The sequence below is a fragment of the Amblyomma americanum genome, chromosome 1 (genome assembly GCF_052857255.1).
Source record: "Amblyomma americanum isolate KBUSLIRL-KWMA chromosome 1, ASM5285725v1, whole genome shotgun sequence".
Taxonomy (NCBI): Eukaryota; Metazoa; Arthropoda; class Arachnida; order Ixodida; family Ixodidae; genus Amblyomma; species Amblyomma americanum.
This window is the reverse complement of record NC_135497.1, coordinates 65,281,262-65,298,579: the sequence shown is the minus strand read 5'-3', so window position 1 is coordinate 65,298,579 and position 17,318 is coordinate 65,281,262. Positions and strand designations below refer to the sequence as shown.

General features: G+C 48.7%; 1 protein-coding gene across 1 annotated transcript in view; it reads right to left on the bottom strand.

Moving 5' to 3' along the window:
* Positions 1-17,318, bottom strand: part of LOC144101219 (uncharacterized) — a 337,728-nt gene that overhangs the window by 219,666 nt on the left and 100,744 nt on the right. Inside the window, exon 2 of the mRNA XM_077634326.1 lies at positions 745-788. Coding sequence (XP_077490452.1) covers positions 745-788 — 44 coding nt within the window. The remainder of the gene's footprint in view (positions 1-744; positions 789-17,318) is intronic.

Below are 17,318 nucleotides of genomic sequence, written 5' to 3'. Positions count from 1 at the left end.
CTTACCGCAAAGATAGACAAGGTGAGCCAGTTTAACGCACAAGCACTTAGCAACCTTCGTGCAATCCTGTGGTTGACCAGAAATGTCATCCAACAAAAATCCGGCTGTTTCAATATCTTAAATCCTTCATCCGCAATGTACAGTGATAAAAAAAAACAGTCGAAGTCAGCAGCGCACACAGCGTACACACTTGTCATTAACAGTACGCATACCGGGTGTTTTTTTTTTAACCTTTACAGATTTTTGTCTTTTAAACTATGAGAGGTACGTCGGTGTGGTCTCTGCGGGTGGATTGTGCAGCAAGACGGACATTATGTACGTGATAGAACTCAATGGTTAGACGACGAATTAGCTAAAATTAACTAATAAACTTTTTCACTCTAGGGGGCAAGATTACGATGCGAAATTCAAGGCCGTCAGCATCCAAGGTGAGTTTAGCAGTGCGGTTCGAAATATCGAACATCAAAAGTGCGCACCTGAAAGCATGTTGGGCTGGCTTTTCCGCACTGCGCATTTATAAATTGGTGCGCCGCAAGTAGTATCGTCGCCGAAATCACGTTAACCGCTCCTACGTCATAAAATACACATACGGCGTCCGCATTTGCAGCATTAGAAATGTTAGCGACAGCACTTTAAAACTGTGCGAAGCGAAAAGCCAACTGAACGAGCTTTCAAATGCGTATTTTTGACGCTCCATAGTTCCAACCACACTGATGATCAAGAAAATTTAAAAACTGGACTCACCTTCGATGTTGACGGCCTTCAATTTCGCGACGTAATCTTGCCCCCTAAAGTAAAAATAAAAAAGTTTATTAGTTACTTTTAGTTAACTAATTGTCTATTGAACTCTATCAAATACATAACGTCCGCCTTGCTGTACAGTCAATCTGCACAGACTTCACCAATGTATCTCTCACAGTTTTTGAAATAAAACTCTGTAAACGTTAAAAAAGATCACCCCGTATGGTCAGCCACGGCAGCCCGCACCACAGCTTGATAGCACCTTCGTCGAAATTTCAGCTGCGTCGTGCCGTCTAGAATGAATACGCACGAGTAAAGTTGCATAAAGTGATAATGCATCATCATCGGCATTATCAGCCCTGTTAAGCCGACATCAAGACGAACAGTTCCGCGGGAGATCTCCTATTGTCCACATCATTCGCCTACCGCTTATTTTAGACACACAGACCGTAGGTATTGCATGTTTCCCCGCATTTAATTTTCCGTCCAAGTCCCTACTCTGCACTTTAGCTGGGATATTAGCTCATCTGTAACCTACCATCATCTTCCTTCCGGTATTACGCTGTTCTTAGGCCTCAAACAAAACGAAACAGCGCCAGCAAAAACCTATAGTTTGTCAGGTTTTGACGCTGCAAAAAAACACAAGATGACGATGCACAAAGAACAGAGACACCGCGGAAATTGTGGTGTCTTGGGTTTTCGTGCATCGCCCCTTGTTTTGAACGTCATTAAAAATTATCGCAAGCAAAACACACTACAAGACTTGTGCGCCTAAAACCACCAAGAAAGCGCGGAAAAGTACGAGCTCACAGAGAGCCAGAAAAGAAGAAACAAATTTCCATTTTCTTTTTTGTCTCTCAGCCCGGAAAAGGCCGCGTACTCCGAACGCATAATCTAAACAGGGCGCGCTCTGTCCAACGTCGGAGCCCTCGTTCGCAGTCAGATCGCCAGACGCTCGCGGCGAGAGAGAACGCTCGCCGTGCGCGAGCCAGGTGCAGCGGGGAAACTGCCGATCCGTCGGGCTGATCGAAGGCGCGCCGGCCGCCAGAGACTAACGGCTCCCAGACCGACCGAGCTTCTCACCATCGATCGACGACGACAAACGGAGCTACTGCCATTTGAAAACAGCACGGCAGCCGCGATAAAAGTGCGCGCGAACTTCCCCACCCTTCGGTGGGTTTGCTTTCTTCTTCTTCTTCTTCTTTTTTGCTCTGATCTCGGAGCGAGCCGGCACGCCAAGCAAACAGAGTCGTTGGCATGCCGCACGGTCGCCGCGCCTCGTGGGCGCATTTCGCGTGTCACCTCTCAGGGCATGACCGTTGTCCAAAGCAAACATTTGCCGCATCTATTTGATCGCTTCAAATGAATTCACCTTTGCTCTTTTCCTTATCTGCATGGCCTTTTTTTTCCAATTTCGCGCCCGGTGCATCTTAAACGCTAGCATCGCGTGCACTCACAATGTCGCAAACCTTCTCCTCGTATTCTATTCCGTTCCATCACGCTGATTGAAATGTCCCCCCGAAAACTGGCACGTGACGTCCCCTCCGCTAATAACGAAAGCAAAAAAGAGAAAGGAATATAATTAAAAAGCACCGTTATATTGCGCTCGCACAGAATTCCAAGACGCGAAGGGTCGGTGGCGATGCTGCTTGAAAGCAGTCAATCACGGAAAATCGCCTCGGAAAAGTCCCCAGAAGCTCTCTCTCCATCGCGCACTACAAAGAGTACGCGTGCATAGGAATGTCGCATGATGCGAGATAGCCTTACTATAGCTACTAATTAAGTAAGGAGCGCTGAACACAAGTCGTAACACAAGTAGTGAAACACAGCGGCTTTGCAAAGGCAACACCAAAAAAACAAAGGCATACGAGATTTCTGCTCACAACGTCGTTCTCCGTTTGTAGTTATCGATGCCTATGCACAAGGCGGTTGACGGCCTCGTTTTCGAAATGAAACTTATGGAAGTTCAGCTGGTTTCTAATCAGCAGTAATGGCTGTGTGACTTTGTAGCCACATATGGCTGAGCTCGTAGTAACTGTTTTCTCAAAAGTCGGAATGACGACCGTGATCGCCAAGTTCCATTCCAACAAGTATTACTTGGAATATTTGAATTCAAGCTGATAACACAGAAATGAAATTCCTATTTAATTAAAGAGCTCCACATAGAAGATATATTGACAGCTTGCAGATGAACACATCTTCTCTGGCCCATCTTTATGCTATAGCCACAGTTTTCTAAAAAAATATAAAGAAAGGAAGAAAGGGATTTAATGCACAAGAGAGACGGTACAGTCAGCGGCAACAAACATGCACCATGCGAGGCATTTCTCAGCATACAAAGCGCTGTGCGGCTCGGAATAATAAAAAGTGCGGGATTCAATCATAGACTTCATAAAAATACACTGATTTAATCGCAGACTGGTTTCAAACGACTAGAAAGAGAAAGTAATGAACTGTGCATAGCTGCCACCTAACTTCTCTCATGTCGCCGCAGAATTCACTACCCGTCAGCCCCTGCATACAAAGCCTTACGTTGAGATCATCGATAACGCCTTCTTTCAGACACTGTCAATCGCATTACCCGGTCGCGACCTTGCAAGCAAAAAGAAAAGGAAACCAGGCCGCTGTTTTACATTTTCTGCACGAGTTCACGCCCTGTGCAATTGTGGTCTGGAACTACCTGTCGCTTTTCATTGCGTTTGAAAGAAATTCTGACAGGGCTTACAAGCTGATGAGCGCTTAACATGACCATGACATTTAAGCTCTGCTGCTCTTTTACACGAACGCTGCTACGTTTTCTCGAGCTGTAACGCGTTTATTTGCTGCGTCTTTCTTTCCACTCGCTATATCCCATGGGGCCGGAAAACGTGTGGAAGGAACTGATAATTGAAGCCGGCATGCTGATCCGATATGCAGCGAAAGCAATGCAATTACGACAAAAGAAGCTGTGAAACAGGACGGCGCGAAAAAAAAGGGACAATTCTTTATAAATTAAATTTAAAACCAGAATGAGACGTCGTGCAAAGAATACATGACGAGGCGAGCGACTGTTCGAACTGCGAACAGTGCCAAGAAGCGAGTTTTGTGAATTTCGGAACTACAGTATTTTACTTTACAGTTTCTTTTTAAATCAGCGCAGCCCCAGGCGTCAATGGTTTTTACAAATTGCGCAAAAAGTGAGCTTGTTTATTTACGGTTCATGTGTTGGTGCTAAGTAACATTAGCTTGGAGTACAGAAGCTGCGCAAATTAACCTTATCATCAATAACTTGAAACAAACTGCCTGACTCTTCGTTTCTGTATATGTGCTTTATTCGAGTTACTTAACCTAAAATTGCGAGTAAATAAATCAATCCATGTAAAACGATCCATAAAATGGAGTACATATGCGATGTACTCAACGCTATACAACGCTACCAACTATAACTGACTGAAATACACCTTTCCCATTTCATTTTACTCCTGCCTAAACAATGAAAGAAAACGAGACGTAAGTCAGAAAATAAAGCGCAAGAAACACCTATAAACCTTCAAAAACGAAGATTTTTTTTTTTTTGCGCTCATTGTCTGCGGCTTGCCCCAGCAGCACAAAAAGCATTGGCTGGCGGAAAATAGCAGCTAAATGCTGAAGCCCCTTGTGCTGATCTCATTCTTCCTACATCTTTTTGTCTGCTAGTGGACGTGTGATTCTCCCATTTACGTTGAAACGCGCCAACCTCCTCAGTCGTTAAAAGCCACCGCCGTGCTGAGACGGGCCGGGGCTACACAGTCGTACAGACTCGGCCAAAAATGTATGGCCCCGAGACGCAATTATAGTTCACGAAGCAATACCGAGCGCCACGAGCACGCGTCGGCAGACAATCCAGTTAATCTTATTCCCTTCGCTCCCTCCCTCTTGTTACCAACGAAATCATAGAGCGGCGAGCGATGACTATAAAAATGGAGCCAGTCACGACGAGTGAAACTGCAAACTCCGCAACGACCGCTGCGCGGCATTCAACGACTCTCTCATCGACATTCCCTCCGCCGGCGCCCCATATTCCCAATCCGCCTCAACCTACAATCCCGAACGAGGGCCCTTGAAGTGTCTGCATTCGATTCTAAGTACGCTCCATTTTTATTGCGAGCGAGAGCTGCGAACGCATTTAATACACCTCTCGAGGCAACATGCGCTCGTTTTTTTTTTTTCTTTCCGCGAGAACATATATACGCAAGTGCCGAGATATATACATCGCGTGCGTGACCACTTCTCCTCGATGAAAAATAAAAAAATAAATGAGACAGTCGATAAAGAATAGGTATTCTCCCGGCGGCAATCATTATCTTTCAGTTCCAATCTGCGGTAATAACCACCCGGCAACACGAACGAGAAAAATCGGCCTCGCGGGAGGCTTACAATTACACTGTCCGCGTTGCAGGGCGAGGGAGGAGGATGGATCCGCGTATACCATCCCTCAGCTTTCTTCCGTCTCCCTTTTATTATACTCGCGCGGATGAAAAAAAGAAGAAAAAAAATCCGTCTCCCATTTCCCAGTCGCGCACGCCAAAGAGACGTGAAAGGAAGCGCAGAAAGCCGGGGAAAGCAGTAGTTCCCCGTCCAGCACCACTGCCTTCTTGATCCGGAAATTTTCCGCCGCGATTCTCCATTCAAGTGTAACAAAGGCCGGCGGAGACAAAAAGAGAGCTCCCCTTTTGTCCACGCCGAGGTCTCACTCGCTCGCTATAGCTTACCCCTGCTTTCTCTTTTATTTTGGGGGTTTTCATTATCCCCCTTTCCTTTCACTTCGCGGGAAGCCAATAATGGAAGGCTAAAAACTGCTAACTACAACGGCGGCATACAGACACCGGGCAGCGGGAAAGCGGAGCTGGCGAAACACAAGAAGACGAAGTGGAGAGATGAAAGTCACAGGCCCACGAGCGCACCGTTATGCCCGATTGTCTTACCAGCTTCCCGCGGACACGACTCTGCGCCGTGCCTTTTTCGGGGAAAAAAAAAACTTGGGTAGGTTAGACTTGTCTTTTATTTCTTATCCATTCGACTTTTATTACGAGCCATGAAACAGTAGAAGGCTGCGAATTAATTTCCACCACCGGCGTTCTTCGCGCTAACTCCACGGCCTGAAACGAACCTACGAGCTCATACTCCGCAACCCCGAACGCATAACCACTGCAGGGTCTTTTTATTTTCTTCTGGTGAAAACCGCGGGTGGAAGGCAGGAACTTCTATTTCTCGGCGAAGTTGCAAGGTCGTGGCGCTCAGGTACTGGACGGGAAAGACAAAAAAAAATATGCTGTCCCTCTCTCTCACGTTGAAAGTTTACTGACGCTGGCGGTGGTGTTACAATGCTTCTTGCAATGCATGTTGTGAAGGAATTCATAAGAACAACCAGTGTGGATATGGACAGAGTTCGCGCGCGTGTCATGTACCCCAGGATACCGAATATGCCGGAGACATTGTCTAGTGGTCCTATATGCATGCTGTCGGAGAAAACAGCGCGGGGCGCCAATGCTGTTTGCATTGGCGTTACCGGCAGATATAGCAGGCCCTTTGAGTGCAAGCAGGCTCGCGCCATGCGAAGGCGTTGAAAGCCTCTGTCACCACAGCCGCCACAGTCGCTCTCTTGTAATCTTAGGGAACCGGGCGTACAGCATAATCAGAGCTAAAAAGGGTGCACGATCCTAAGTGACCTTTTTCGCTCTAAGTTGAAATATTTCGCGCATCTTTCCTTCCTCCTTACTTCCCTAGCTATTCTCACTGTCACGATAATCCCAACATTATAGCCGACTTCACTGTGCAAACTGCACACCTGCTGTGGCAGCCCGGCGGCTTTGGCGTTCTGCTGCTGATCACAAGATTGCGGTATCGAATCCTGGCCGCGATGGCTGGATTTCCACGGAGGTAACATGCAAAAACGTCATTGTGCTGTGCGATGTCAGCGCACGTTGAACAACCCCAGCTGGTCTAAAGAAAATCCGGAGCCCTTCACTAAGGCGTCCCTCATAGACCATGCGTCACCCCACACACCACGTACCCCCAGCACAAGTTGCGAGCCAAAAAGCAGATCGAGGCTGAAGGTTCATTTCAAACACGTGTAGCACTGGCACAGGAGAGCACCGAACCATCAGACACTTCTCCCCGTATGACTGTGCTGCAGGGCCTCGTGCGCAGAAGTCCGTAGCGTGGTCATAGTGGGATGCACCGCAGACTCGAAGGAGCCAAGTCGGCCCGGCACACACGGTTCGGAAAAAGCATTGTGCGCCAGGACTCTGACCTTGGTTCTGCGGCCCGCAGTCTACTCTGACCAACAGGAAACGGCGGAACTCTTCTCTAAATAACGCGCAAATGAGCAAAAGTTGTATCTTGCGGATAACAGCCCGCGGAGGTTCCAAGTCGCTTCCGTCGTCTTCCATGCGTTTAACACTAAACCATGCCCAGGGAGAAAGGCACGGCAACAACTCGGCTCAGTGCAGACAGACATGGCCGGGCAGCGTTATGAGGCGACGACGCCGAAAGTCGGTGGGCAAGAAAAAGCTTCCAACTGCGCAAAAATTTATTATCTACACGCAGGAGCCACCGTTTATCCAGAGCCAACATTCGCCCGCGGCCGTGAGTCGGCAGCACGCGTCGCAGATTAGTCCCGCAGTGCTCCGTGGAGCACGAAGCCGACGCTCGAGGACTTGTTTTTCCGTTGCCAGCTTTCCTCCAGCACTGACGAGCTTTGTTTTGCCGCCGCCGGGTTTGAGCGTCAGCAAAATCGGCTTCGCCGCCGCGGGCGTCCGGCCTCCTATTGGAGGCGGCCGAGCCGCGGTGGCTGATCTAATGCCGCGCGACAAACACGCGCCGCCAAAATCCGGGCTGAGCGCGGCACAACGCGCCCCAGATCAGCAGGGCCGGCTGGCGTCGCACGCCTACGCAGCGGCACGGCGCAATACGGGACCGCACCGATATAAGGGACGGCCACGCAGCGCCAAACGAAGAAAACAAACTCTGCGACGACGAATCTCTGGGGGCCGCCCTGAGCTCCAAACAACGCGCCGGCTCGAACGCCAGTGGCTGTGCCGCCGCTCGAGCAAGCGGAGCTGGGGGAGCCGTTGGCTGAAAAATCTCAAAGGTAAACAGGGGCGGTTCCTCCGAGGAAAACACCGGCGCGTGAGCAAAAGGCGATGGTGAGTGAAAAAGAAAAAGAAAAAAAAGGAAGAAAGGAAGCAAGGAAGGCCAGAAATCACGCAGCGCAGCTCAGAGCGTCGGGCCGGCACGCGCCTCCAAAATAAAGACTGGGAGGGAGCGGGGAAGGCTCAAGCAGCGGCAGCGCAGCCTCCATCACTCGCGCGTCGTGGCGCATTTCTACCTGAGGAACCGCGGTCCGGTATCGACTGCCGGCCGCGACTTCCGACTGCGTGCCGCCGCCTACCTGATCGAGCAGTCATAAATCACAGTCTTCCCCCCCATACGTCATCGACGGCGTCGCAAAATAAACCGCTTTACAGATCGCACTCTTTTCGAAGAGGCGTTCGGGCGACGTCTGTCGGTGCGCTTGCAATGCGCTGCCGAAGGGTTCCTGCTGCTGCACGAATAAACAGATTTTGCTCGTACCCTATCAGCCAAAAGCCCCCGGTCCATGAGCCTTTGTTTAAAGCAATTTTGAGGCTGCAGCCATTAATGCCACGAGAAAAGGCCAAGCAGTCCTGATGCGTCGCGACTTGAATGCGCCGAAAATCGTTCAGTACATCTATCAAAGAACCCAGGCTCTTGAGAAGAGCGCAAGGCACAACACTCTTCAATTCGCACTATAAGTGTGTTAAGCACGCTCACGCATATCTTTTCTCGATTACTTTCCGACAACGATTTGTCTCGTAATAACAGCTATGGCCTTGGGGAAACCTACTCAGGATGGGAACCCAGCACGGCTGTTAAAATGAAACAGCGATGAATGAAAACAACGGGTTAAGTGTAACGCCAGCGTTTCAGCCCAAGAAAGGAAGCTTTTTTGAGTCGCGTGTTTTACAATCCAATCCAACGGGCTGATAACCAAATTATGATTAGTTGATTTTTTTCTTCAAGGCTTGTATACCAGTTCGTATCAGCGGCGGTGGTAGCCTATAGGAGTAAAAGTTGTCAAAGAACCTCGCTGAAAAAAAAATGGTGCATCACCACTTCTAAAGTAGTAAAGCTAGCACTGATGAGGAGGAAATAGAACTCTTCACATATCGATCCCTATATAGATCAGCGCTCTGCCGACTGAGGCATCAATCAATCCATCAGCGCCAAAACATTTCTCTCGAAAGCCAAGGCGTTTCTTCAGCGCACTTGCCCATGGTGAGGCTCAACACTGGAAGAATACATTGGACTTGCGCTGGTAATTTCTCCGGGAAACAAGCGAGCTCTTCCACTGCGGCTTTCGCATACCGTTCATGAGACACTGGTCGTCCCTGCTCATTTGCCACCTCCGTGCTAGGCAGCAAATGTTGAGGGGATAAGCCGCATACTTGCAATATAATATTCACGTCATGACATAACAATGACAATGGCGATACGTACGGATATCCGGATGCCTGGCAATCCCCCCCACTTCATAACATCAGGTCCAAGTATAAATGCCTTGCTCTACTTTCGGCTACCAAAATAAAAGTTACGGTGGCCACTTAAAGGTGCTTACGTGCTGTCAACGCGAAAGCTTCCTTTGACCTAAAGGTCTTTACACAAAAGGCCTTAACCATAAAGGCATTTAGCCTAAAGGCCGTCACCACAAAGGCTTTTATCATAAGGCATTCCCCCTAAAGGCCTTTACCAAAAAAGATTCTTTACCATGAAGGCATTTACCTTGAAGACCTTCAACCTAAAGGCCGTTATCATTTCCATTGTCATTAATAATGACCCTCATCGTTGTTTAGAAACGTTCTACCAATATCACCATCACTATCATCTGTCACCGTAACCACCACTATAACTATCACTACCACTAACTGTCCCAATCACTAAATACTGCTGTCTCGTCTAATGTATTTGCTTCGTTGTCCATGATCACCCATTACTATCTTACGGTGTACTGCTGACGGCATACGAGACGGTGGATGGTGACGTCATGAGGTTCTTGGTCTACGGCACCGAGTTTCGTTGCTAATGAGCCATGTAATGCTTTCACGTTAATAGTCTTTGCCGCTTTAATCTCGTCGACAATGGGAAAGAGAGAAACGCGTGCAGAGCAAGTGCGGACACAAAGCTGGAAAAGCTCCTGCCATCACTACAGATAACCATGGTTCATGTTCGAAGCCTGCGCATGCTTGTTTTCAGTGTAACCCAAAATGGGCCGTCAGCGCCTGCCTGCCCTGCACTGCGTTTCGGCGAGTGCCCGCGTCTCGAGGAAACAAAAACTTGCGCGCGCAGATTACAGAAACCATCTCGAAACTGGGGTGGGCGCGCGCTGCGTGCCAACCCGCACCGTTTTGGCGGAACGCAGAGCAGTGCTTGATTGCCCGCACCTGGAGAGAGAGAGGCGCCCCGCGGCATGCACGCTGGCATTTTCGGCCAGATTCAATTTGCCTGCGCCGAGCGCTGCGCCCGATCGTAATAACTCTGGGCGTCTTTGCGCGAGGCTTCGTGCGAAGGTCCCGCGCAGTTTCGATTGGCGTGTACATCGATCCCGGTATGACAGCCGCCAGATCGAACCGCGGCGGCCCGGAGATTAAAATAGCGAAAGCCAGAGCTTTTTTGAAGCATCTTCTTCTTCTTCTGTTCACTCACATCGTGCTTCGCTCTTTTTGTGTTCTCCTTTCGGCGGAAAGAGGCCGCGGCACACGCCCCGAAGCCCGGAGCCGCCCCTGGCCGCGAACCACGTTGCTCTCGCCGGGATCCCCTGTTGGCGGCGGGGCACGTGACGCGGACGTGCCGCTGCCCCGTTCCGGGCACACGCCCCGGCGGCTCGCGGTGGCACGTATGTAGTGCCGCAGCGGGGGCGCACGCCGGCGCGGCACGCAGCCACACGCTGCGGGATGGGTGTCAGCTGGGAAGGCCGTCGCGTCGCTGCTGGCGGACGAAAACGATTTCGCGTAATACGGCACGCCGCTCGCAGCATTGCCAAACAGCGGGACGGCACAAGCGCGCCCAGCCGGCGAGCGACGCCGCGGGCGCTGGCCAAATGCGGCCATTCCGGTCGCTTCCCCGGGGATTACAAGAGTGGACAATCTGCCGATCTATCCGAGCATCGGGCCAGCGTGCGACACCTCGAGCGACAGCGCCCCGATCGATGGCCACCGAGCGCCTTTCTTTATCTGCCGCTGATGCTGCTGTTGGTGTATCGGGGGCTGTTTTTAAGCCGTGTGTTTGGGCGCCCGGCTTCTGCCTTCCGGCCGCGCAGATAAGAGGCGAACTTTTTGAGCCCCGCAGGCACCAGCGAGCGGCCGGCGCCTGTTTTGGACCGCCTACGCGCGCCGGTAATGGGCCCACAACGGGGCTCGCGCCGCGGGTGAACCACGGTTCGCACTTCAGCGCTTGACACGCTGTCAGACGCCGCCGCCTCGAGTGTCGTTCTTTCTGCTCGTTTCGATTATGGAACGCTAGTGACAGCGCACGTAAAATCGTACACTTTTTTTTTCCCTCGTTCCGCGCGCCAAGCTCATCCAGGAAGCGTACGACCGATTTGTTGTGCGGCGATCGTCCGCACGCCGTGCGCTACCGTCCCGACTTTTTTTACGACTGCTCAGCCCTGCTTGACGCGCCTCGTGTCGCAACAGTGCAGCGAACCCGGTGCGGAAGCGCGTTGCGTCACACCCTCGACATACACACGCCCGTGAACTTGTTGCCTTCTTCAGAGAGCTGCCGGAAGCAAACTGCACAAACAGATGCTCCGCGCTCTCCGGCCTCTTTCACGAGGCACGTGCCGCGCGTGCCCACTGCTACCGCGGACGGGTCGGCCCTGCTTCTCAGCGTGACGTATTATCCGGCGCCGCACGGCGCCTTCGTCGAGGCAAGAAAGGCACGATTTCGCCCGTTTCACGCGTAACTAAACTGAAACAACATTTCACACTGCCGAAGGTATTTCTCTCTCGGTCACGATTTCATTCAGATGGAACGACACGTACCTCATGCAAAACACACTTATCTTTCAAGACGTTATCGATTAGGACAGTAATTTCTATTTTTTTATTTTCATATGGCAAATTTTTAGAAGCAAAAGGTGCACTACATGGGAATACCGACCCCGAAGATGGCCCCAATGTCAAACACGCAAAGGGGACCTCTAGTGAAAGCAATAATAATAATAATAATAATAATAATAATAATAATAATAATAATAATAATAATAATAATAATAATAATAATATAGAGCACCCAAAGAAACCAATAGAGCAAAACAAGCCCATCTAAGCCAGTGGTGGCATGTGTGACGTGGCCCGGCATCGTCAGCTAAGGGAAACATTAGTAGCTGCATTGCGTAGAACAGGTCAGATTTGTAAACCAGGTTGTCAAAGCGTTTGAGAATTTGAGTGCCAACGGTTCACAGGAAGCAGACAAAACGTAAACACCACGCAAAAACCAGTTATACAAAGAAGCATACACTATGCTAAAAACACTGAACACCTCAAAGCGTTCTTGAGCTTACACATGGTAGTTGTAGAATGCGGGGTGTTTCACCTAAGACTTTACACCATTTTCAAAAAGTGGCTTTTTAGTTAGAACAGCGCTTTTTACATCAGCATACAGTTAAGGCGTGCTAACTAGCAGGCTGGTTAACTAATATTGAATAGTTAACTTTTAACAATTTATTGTTAGGCTCCTTAATTATTGATAGGCGTGTAACCCACCGTAAGAAATATCCATATCAGTTTTTAGAATTTCGAAAGTTCAGGTACCTTCGGCGCTGTTTCCCAACAAATTTTGGCTATTTCGTCGAGTTAGGTGCACTGGAGAGGTTGCTTTGCCTGCAAGCTTCTCTAATGCGCATGTATTTATCTCGATGTCGCGAAAATGCGCGTCAAGGAAACCTGTCATGGTTACTAGAAGACAGTACTCGCTACGAAACTCAGCAATAAATTCTCTCGCAGTAACTTCGGCAGCCAGCTCATTTCAATTAATTGTATTCAATTAAAATAATTTCAACATTTGCGCATATCCAAAATACACGATTGAAGAACTGCGCGAAAATTCTGAGATCTAACACTGGCCAACGGACCGGCTCAGAAAGTAGATCTTTGGAAGAAGTAGCCGACAAGGTTTTTGTTGTTGTTGTTGTTGCTGCTGCTGTTGTTGTTGTTGTTGTTGTTGTTGTTGTTTTTGTAGTTGTAGTTGTTATCGTCGTCGTCGTTGTACTCTGTTGGAGTGGCATATAGGTATACCCTCAGCGGGGGATTGCCCAGGGTGCATTGTACAGGTAAACAATTGCGAAACATCGACTCATTTAAGGCAGTCGAAGTTGAATTTTGTGCTAAAACAATATAAAAAATTATGAATTATAACTAGCCAATTCAAATTCATTTGCACTTAAGTATGCTTATGAGCGGAAATGCGAAAGCCTTTCCCTGTCCTCTATTTCTCCCTCTATTTTTCATTTTTTTCTTTATCCCTTTATATTTCCTTTTCTTCAATTCAATTCAATTCAACTCAAGTTTATTTGCATCTATACATGTACACAGATGACGGGAGTACAGACAAAAAGCCAAATGAATTCGGCTTGACGGGGTCTGTACCCCTACAGCAATGGCACTGTGCACAATAAAGGGAGCAAAAACATACAATGCTGGATAAACGAGAGAAAAAAAAAACATTAGTGAACATTGTATAACAAAAATACATACGGGTAAAAAAAAATCAACGATAGAATGCTGCAAGGAATTATATTACAGAAAGCGAATGGTATAAAATGATGCAAATAATACAGCCTTCAAATTCACATCTATAAATAATAATTTAGTTACAAGCAGAGAAAATTGGTTAAACATTCATGGCGTCAGTGTATACCAGTGTATTCTTTTTCGTTTTCTTATTTTATTTCCCATTTTTATTTTTTTATTTTTATTTTCTATTCCGTGTTTTTTTCCCTTTTTGCACCTAGTGTGATTGGCAGGTGGAGGGGGCACTTCTTGTACGCGTTTCCTGCGCACACTTATGAGCCAAGAAAGACTTTCGCCTTAAGAGGAGTCTCCCTGACGCAATGATGAAGTTGTGCAGATAATCGCACGCAGGTTTTAAAGCGAAAGTTTACTACGCCAGCCAGCAAGCCATTTCGGCTCGTCGCGCACTTCAGCCGTATGCCGTGGCCGACGAACGACCTTGAGCCACCGTTGCCTAGCAACGCTGCAGCCACGCTCCAACAGATGGCGCCGCCGTCGACGCCATCGACTCCGCTGCCGCTCGCTCCACCAAAACAACGCGCTCAAGAGACGCCAATAGAACGCGCCGATGACTCGAGAAGCGTCGTAACGAAGATGCGGCTAGAAGAAGTCGTGCCACGTCCCGGAGTGACTCTTCAACTGCGGAAGAGACCGGTTTGAGCTCTCGAGGGCGTCGGAATGAGACGCTGCGTAGACGACGAGCCGACGAAACGAAGCTTTTGCAATTCAACTAGGGTTAACCAGAGCTAAACCACAGCCAAATTTTTAGGACATATCCCCTGGCGCTTGCCCCAAAGGAGAGAAGAACTGGAATAGAAAGAGGAAGCCCTAACTGACGTGTAATTCTGCACCGCGAGATCGTCATAGACTCATCGCATTGTCGTGGGCTACATAAGCGCACACTCCAAGGGAACGCCAAATGTTAAAAATTCGCTGCAGCAAGGAAAGGTTCATGACTCAAAGATTGCAGTTGTAGGAATCGTTGGAAGCGGGCTGCACAGTGCAATTGCATAGTGTTCGGAGTAAATGGTACCACAGGTCCGTAAAGGGCATACTTTGTCAAAAAATTAGTCATCACATTAGCATAAATACGGCGATGTCCAGGTATCTAGTGAAAGCGCACTTCTTTAACTAGTGGTGGAATGAAAAATCTTAGGGAACGGTCCAGAAGAGAGTCCCTAGAGCTTTCGAGTGCAGTCAGGACAGCAAGGCTGTCAGCAAGTATACTGACCGCACTAACGTTGTAAATGACCTTATGTAAGGCCAACTGAATCGCTAGAAATTCAGCAGCAAATATATGCGTATAATGGGGGGCCCGAAAGGAATAACTCCAATCAAGAGAGCCCTGGAATAAATGCCAATAGCTGCCTTTCCCTTTTGCTTAGAGGCATCTGTGAAAATTGCAGTATCTGTTGGAAATCTGTGCAGATACTCTTCTATAAGCCCATTTAAAACATTTGCAGGCAAATTCTTTGCATTTCTCGGGAGGGTGTTGTCAAAGTGAATACCAGCATCGGTCCGCATGTTGTGAACCTTAACTACAGAACTGAATGCGACTGAAATTTTTTGGTAGCAGAGAATTTGTGTGCACAGTCTGAGGGAGCTTATACCTAGGCCAAGTAATACCGGAGAACAGATTTGGGGATGTCGTAAGTATAGGACTAGCCAATCCTTGAATAGGCTGTAAAGCTCTAAGGAAAGTTCGCACCATGAGAAGCTGACACCGTGAGTTTAAATCAGGTATTCGCGCCTCCAAGAGCAGCGCAGCATTGGCCACAGTTTTTGGTCGTCCAAGGCGAATACGCAGAGCGTGTCTCTCCAAAAAAATCAAAGGTTGAAGCTTGTACCTTGAACAACCAAAAAAAAATACAGCCAAATTCAAGCAATGGCCTCACATAAGATTTATAAAAAAAGATGAAAGTGTCACGGCGCATGCGGAATTTTTGTGACTGATTCTCATCACCCTGCCAAGGGCGCGCTCACCTTTAAGCTCAATAGAAAACATTTGACAGAAGTCTGTCTGGTTGGGAAATTTAATTTAGTAGAAAGATGACTGACGCCAACCAACTTAATTTTTGTTAAAACACGACGTTTCGGGACCGACTTTAAGCACATTTCTTTGATAATGTGGTCGCCAGTCTAACTGCGGATCCTAGGTAATACCCAGGTAATTTACGGTATCAACTTGCGGGATTGGGGTATTACGATACTACAAGGAGATGTAAAGAGCGGGTGCCGGCGGAAAAAAAAGGGGGGACACTCTTATTAACATTTAAAACTAACCTTAGGCCACAGCCAGGCTTCCAGAGCGTTGAGGTACGCTTGCAACATTCCGAATCAAAATGCGGACGTCCTTTGTAGAAGCGAAGAATGCGAAGTCGTCTGCGTACACGTAGACCTTGACAGCCGGGTGGATAGAAATATCTCGCATGAGTATACTATACGGTAACGGCGAGGGCACCGAACCTTGAGGCACGCCCCTCGACTGAGCGCATGTGTTGGAATTGTAGTGGCCACCAGTGCAAAAGAAGTGCCTATCGTTGAAGAACTCTTTTATCCATGCAAGTAGGTGCGAAGGAGGATTGAGGTCAGCTAGTTTACGGAGCAAAATACGCCATCTTTTCAATGCGGGTCGTACAATCCTCCCGCTTCTTCACTCTCGTTCTCGAGGCTAGTGTATGATAATGATGATGAAATTCCCGGGCTTATTGGCAAATACCCACGGCGGGAGATCGGCCAGGGCGCATTGCGGATGCAGATGATGATGATGATGATAGATTTTTATGGCGCAAGGGCATCTATATATGGCCAAAGAGCGCCATGGCACAAGGTATTTTCCATTTCTCAAGGTGGGGTTGAAGACCCATTTTCCAAGCATTTCACCCCTTACTAACCGAGCACCAGGCCAGGGGAAAGCTTGTACCTATTGTATCACCGGTGGGTACCCGGCGGCACTGGGGATTGAACCCCGCACCTCCCGCATGCGAGGCGGATGCTCAACCACTCCGCCACCGCTGCGGTACGCAGATGCAAATTCGCTCATGGACAAGGAGCGGAGTAGTTGGAAAAATTTTTCTTAGAATAGAATTTATACCAAAAAATGAAAAAATAACAAAAAAGGAAAGGCAGTGAATTCTCATTCTAGCAGAGGAATCTACCTGATGTAATTATACAGTCGTGAGTGTAATCGCAGACTGGTTTCGGGGCATATCCCTCGGCGCTTGTCCCGAAGGAGGGGAGAATCGGTATAGATAGTGGAAGCCTTCACGGGTTGCCTTCATCCTCCTCCTGCTGCTGCAGTGCCGCCACGGATGCCGTCAACGGCAAACACGCAGCCCGTTGAGTCAGCTGGCGCGAGCGGCGCTTGCCCACCCCAAAGCTATTGGCCCCCAGCAACAGTGGGCCGTTTTTCTCGCCCTTGAAATTTCCCCCGAGGCCGCGAACACAAACGACGTGAGCGGGTACATCAACGCGCGTAATGCGATATATCGGGTATGCATTACGCACGCGTTCGGCGGTCAGACGGAAGAGGATAACAAAGAGGAAACGCACGGAGGTTAACCAGGGCTCGCTGTTCCACACACGGGAATACGAGAGGGCAAATAGCAGGCACGTGAACAAAGAAGGGGGAAAATAATTAGGCTGCACTACGCCCAGTGTGCGGTGTACAATGGTGGGTAGCATGGCGTGTCCGCTTTATTAATACCCCGCCAACTTTATCTCTTTTCCCAACTGTAGTAGCCGTAACTT